This window comes from Eschrichtius robustus, chromosome 2 (genome assembly GCF_028021215.1).
Source record: "Eschrichtius robustus isolate mEscRob2 chromosome 2, mEscRob2.pri, whole genome shotgun sequence".
Taxonomy (NCBI): Eukaryota; Metazoa; Chordata; class Mammalia; order Artiodactyla; family Eschrichtiidae; genus Eschrichtius; species Eschrichtius robustus.
The window spans coordinates 165,481,557-165,487,301 of record NC_090825.1 but is presented as its reverse complement, the minus strand read 5'-3'; the positions used below and the strand labels follow the sequence as shown (position 1 = coordinate 165,487,301).

At 38.1% G+C, this 5,745-nt stretch overlaps 1 protein-coding gene across 1 annotated transcript; it reads right to left on the bottom strand.

Moving 5' to 3' along the window:
* Positions 1-413: 413 nt before the first annotated feature.
* On the bottom strand, positions 414-1,397 carry LOC137759031 (olfactory receptor 7C1-like). Its single transcript, XM_068534953.1, has one exon. The coding sequence runs from the start codon at positions 1,374-1,376 to the stop codon at positions 414-416; it is 963 nt and encodes a 320-aa protein (XP_068391054.1). The 5' UTR covers positions 1,377-1,397.
* Between the last annotated feature and the right edge of the window lie 4,348 nt (positions 1,398-5,745).

Sequence of the window (5,745 nt, the reverse complement as noted above, 5' to 3'; positions counted from 1 at the left end):
AACACACACACACTCGCTCACACACACACAGGGAGAACACCATATGAAGATAAATGCAGAGATTGAAGTGGCGATTTACTTGCTAAGGAATTCCAAAGATGACCAGCAAACCAAAAGAAGCTAGATATGGAACAGATTTTTCATCAGAGCCCCTGGGAGGAATGGACCCTGCTGACTCCTTGATTTCAGAATTCTAGTCTCTAGAACTGTAAGACAATAAAGGTGGTTATTTAAGCCACCTGGTTTGTGGTACTTTGTCATGGCAACCCTAGAAATATAATACATTGTCTTTAAATGTGGTCAAAATCAAGATACAGTAAGATATAATGATTCCAGGACTAGAAGAGAATAAACTGATGTTTGGATACATCCAAGATCCATGAAAAATGCCTGCAAGGTTTGAACCTTGCTACTTATGGGAGTCCTGCAACAGTCCTGTCACTGAGGGATGTTGCCCTGCTGAGGAGTCTCCCCAGAGCCCCCTTCATGTCCCTGTTCCTCAGACTGTAGATGAAAGGGTTTAACATGGGGGTGACCATGGTGTACATCACTGAGGCCACCAGACTTGTCCTAGAGGATGAAGTGCCTGCAGAACTAAGGTAGACCCCAAGGCCTGTGCCGTAGAACAAGAAAACCACTAAGAGGTGAGCCCCACAGGTGGAAAAAGCTTTGAACTTGCCCCCAGCTGAGGAAATCCTCAGTATGGAGGAAACAATTTGATAGTAAGAGAAAAGTATTCCACTGAAAGGAATCACGGCCAGAAGGCCAGTTGCAAAATACACCACTATGTTATTGATGAGAGTGTCAGAACAGGTGAGTTTCAGGACTTCAGGAAGATCACAAAAAAAGTGTGGGATTTCCAGATTTGTGCAGAAGGAGAGCCTCAAAATGGTCAAGGTTTCAATTAAGGAACCCATGACACTGAGGCACCAGGAGCCCAGAGCCAGCAGTCCACACACCTGGGAATTCATGATGACTGTGTAGTGCAGGGGGTGACAGATCGCCACAAAGCGATCATAGGCCATCACGGTCAGGAATAAATTGTCCAGGCACCCAAACACAATGAAAAAAAATATCTGGCTGAGGCAGGCTTTATATGTTATGACTTTGCTCTGTGTCTGGAGGTTCAGCAGCATCTTTGGGATGGTGGTGGAGGTGAAACAGATGTCAGCAAAGGACAGGTTGGAGAGAAAGAAGTACATGGGGGTGTGGAGGTGAGAGTCTGAGACGATGGTCAGGATGATGAGCAGATTCCCAGTGAATGTCACCAGGTACATGGACAGGAACAGCCCAAAGAGAATGAACTGAATCTCCGACTTTGCTGAAAATCCCAAGAGGAGAAATTCCAAAGCATGTGTTTGATTTCCTGATTCCATGTAGATGAAATAACTGCCAGGATATAGCAAAAAAAGCAACATTCAATTATCTCATAATAAAAGCAGCACAGAAATGTGGTTACCTTTAAATTCAGGTGAAAGAAATAATAAAGTACTGCCTTTTTCTAACTGCCTTTAGTTTAGCTTCCATCCTTTTCTTTGCTGTCACTACTATCTGGAAATGTAGTCTTAATTTCAAAGTTGTCATATGCTTTATAACCTGTCTACTGAAAGTGTGGCATGTAGACCAGCAGGTCACATTACTCAAGAGCTTCTTTGAATGCAGAATCCAAGGCCCCACTCAGACCTGCTGAATCAGAATCTACATTTTAACAAGATCACCTGGAGTTTCACATGTGCATTAATGTTTGATTAATTGTCAAAATTAGTGTTGGTCTAGAGCATCTATGCCTTCTAGTCCTTTAGCTTTTATTTTTTATTTTATTTTTTTTAACATTATTGGAGTATAACTGCTTTACAATGTTGTGTTAGGTTCTGCTATATAACAAAGTGAATCAGCTATATGTATACATATATCCCCATATCCCCTCCCTCTTGCATCTCCCTCCCACCCTCCCTATCCCACCCCTCTAGGTGGTCACAAAGCACCGAGCTGATCTCCCTGTGCTATGCAGCTGCTTCCCACTAGCTATGTATTTTACATTTGGTAGTGTATATATGTCAATGGTACTCTCTCACTTCGTCCCAGCTTACCCTTCCCCCTCCCTGTGTCCTCAAGTCCATTCTCTACGTCTGCGTCATTATTCCTCTCCTGCTCCTAGGTTCTTCAGAACCATTTTTTTTTTTTTAGATCCCATATATATGTGTTAGCATACAGTATTTGTTTTTCTCTTTCTGACTTACTTCACTGTGTATGACAGACTCTAGGTCCACCCATCACACTACAAATAACTCAATTTCGTTTCTTTTTATGGCTGAGTAATATTCCATTGTATATATGTGCCACATCTTCTTTATCCATTCATCTCTTGATGGACACATAGGTTGCTTCCATGTCCTGGCTATTGTAAATAGTGCTGCAATGAACATTGTGGTACATGACTCTTTTTGAATTATGGTTTTCTCAGGGTATATGCCCAGTAGTGGGATTGCTGGGTCATATGGTAGTTCTATTTATAGTTTTTTAAGGAACCTCCATACTGTTCTCCATAGTGGCTGTATCAATTTACATTCTCACCAACAGTGCAAGAGGGTTCCCTTTCTCCACACCCTCTCCAGCTATTATTGTTTGTAGATTTTTGATCATGGCCATTCTGACTGGTGTGAGGTGATACCTCATGGTAGTTTTGATTTGCATGTCTCTAATGATTAGTGATGTTGAGCATCCTTTCATGTGTTTGTTGGCAATCTGTATATCTTCTTTGGAGAAATGTCTGTTTAGGTCTTCTGCCCATTTTTGGATTGGGTTGTTTGTTTTTTTTGATATTGAGCTGCATGAGCTGCTTGTATATTTTGGAGATTAATTCTTGTCAGTTGTTTCATTTGCAAATATTTTCTCCTATTCTGAGGGTTGTCTTTTCATCTTGTTTATGGTTTCTTTTGCTGTGCAAAAGCTTTTAAGTTTCATTGGGTCCCATTTATTTTGTTTTTTATTTCCATTTCTCTAGGAGGTGGGTCAAAAAGGATCTTGCTGTAATTTACATCATAGAGTGTTCTTCCTATGTTTTCCTCTAAGAGTTTTATAGTGACTGACCTCACATTTAGGTCTTTAATCCATTTTGAGTTTATTTTTGTGTATGGTGTTAGGAAGTGTTCTAATTTCATTCTTTCGTATGTAGCTATCCAGTTTTCTCAGCACCACTTATTGAAGAGGCGGCCTTTTCTCCATTGTATATTCTTGCCTCCTTCATCAAAGATAAGGAGACCATATGTGCATGGGTTTATCTTTGGACCTTCTATCCTGTTCCATTGATCTATATAGTCCTTTAGCTTTTATGGCCTCACTTTTATTTTCCTCTACACATTCCCTCAAACCTCATTATTTAACATGTAGGCAAAAATAGAAAGTCAGTAATTATGTTTTTTTAATGCCATGTATGTGGAGTTAATAAGTTCATACATTGGTATTATCTATTCCAAACATTGTTTATATACCCAACGTTTAATTTTCAGTGCAAATATCTATAATATTCACAATTTGCATTGCTTATATAATCATATATTACATCATTTTACATTTTTATTTGGTGACACTCTGTTCTGTGTCATTGGAAATCCTGTTACACATTATGGCCTTTTGCTTATCTTTCAGTAGGATTTCTGAAAGTACAGTTTAAAACATTAATATAAGTACTGCATATTAGGCTAATGGTATATTAGGAAACTTTTTTAAGGTTAGGATTCAGAGTTTTTGTACATGAGCATATCTGTACATGCATACTTTAAAAAAGGCTTACAAGCTAGTTAGGGACTGATGTCAGAGAAAATAGTGGAGTAGGAAACTCCAATGCCCCAACACTCCACAAAAACACTGAAACTCCTGGGGAAACTGTCAGTATCAACTTTATCATGAATATGAAAAATAACTGATGGTTTATAAAAAGAAGTGAACCCTTAATCAAGAAAAATGTGACTGAAATCAGGTTAGAAAACTTTTTGGTAATTTAACTTATTATTTCCCTAACATCCCCTTCCTGGCACAGTGGCAGTGTTGAATAAGGCAACCCACAGTCCCTGTGTGGATTCCTACTGCTGGAGCAGCAAAAATGTGTTTTCTGTTTTGACCTGTCTTATGGCTCCTTGAAGGACTAAAAAAAGTCTTTACATTTACTTTGCCTAACTTGAAACTTCTCTCAAGGTGGGAAAGAAGCTATGTGGAGTGCAATTGTCAAGCATAATTAAAGACAGATGAACTATCTGCTGGTGTCTGGGGCAAAACATATGAGTTGAGGCAAACGATAGGTACACTGAAATGCCTGGGAGAAAATGCTGGGGAGTGAGATGGTTTGGATATATAACTATAAAAGTGTTCACATGTTATTTGGAATTTAAAAGGCCTGGCACATATCCAAGGTAGAAAGCCTGCTCAGAAAACATCAAAAAGCCCTGATCTCTCACCTCTGACTGATATTCAAGGTTCTGGGCAAGCAACAAGTGAAGACAAAAGCAGAGAGATATAAAATGCCCAGCTGAGTATTAAAAGAATGTCCACACACACACACACACACAGCCAAACAGTAAAGATTGGGAAATTTTAGTCTTTGATTCCAGAGTTTAAGGAAATCTCTCTACCACTAGCTGACCAACAAGATAAAAGAACAGAGACTTCAGTGATCACACATGACAAAAAATACAATCTTAAAAAATTAGTTTATAGAAGTCATTAAGCAAACAAACAAATACTATCCACAATAAGCAGTAACAACATACCCCAATGAGGAGGGGAAAATCTGATTTCCAGAATTATGACAATTTAAAATTCAAAATATTTAGTTTTCAAGAATAACAAGAAAAAAATATAATGCATGCAGAGAAACAAGAATGTATGGTTCATTCACAGGAAAAATAAAATAGTAGAACCTGAATTTGAGGTGGCCCAGACCTTGTACTTACCAGAGAAAGACTTAATGTGAACTTTCTTAAATATGCTTACAGAACTAAAGGAAGCCATGCACAAAGAGTTAAAGGAAACCTGGCTGTCTCACCAAATAGAGAACATATATAAACAGAAAAAAATTATGAAAGCAACCTAATAGAATTCTAATTACAAGTGCTGTAACTGAAATGAGAAATTCACTACTAGTCTTCATTAACATATATGGTCAAGTGGAAGAAAGTATTAGTACCTGAAGGTAAGTCAGTGGAGATTATGTATTCTGAGGAGCAAGAAGGAAAAAGAATGAGAAAAATGAACAGAACCTAAGAAACCTACGAAATCCATCAAATATAGCAACATATGTATAATTGGAGTCCCCAAAGGATAGGGGAGGGAAAGGGGTAGAACAAATATTTGAAAAAATAATGACTGAAAAATTTAAAAATTTCCCATTTGATAAAAGATATGAATCTACATGTTCAGGAAGCTCAACAAACTCCAAGCAGGATAAACTCAAAGAGATCTATACTGAGACACATTGTAATCAAACTGTCAAAAACCTTAAAGACAAAGAGAGGATCTTGAAAGCAGCAAAAGATAAGTGACTCATAACATAAGAGGGAATCTTAGTAAGATTAACAGTTGATTTCTCATGAGAAATATGGCAGTCAGAAGGTAGTGGGGGTGTCATATTTAAAGTGTTGGGCTGTGTGTGGGGGAAGACATCAACCAAGAATTGTATATCCAGCAAAACTGTCCTTCAAAAATGAAGAATATAATCCATGAAAAAGAATTAAGCCATGAAAAGAAATA

What these genes read in the sequence shown, in the direction of transcription:
- LOC137759031 (XM_068534953.1), bottom strand. Translation starts at nt 1,376, where the DNA reads ATGGAATCAGGAAATCAAACACATGCTTTGGAATTTCTCCTCTTGGGA.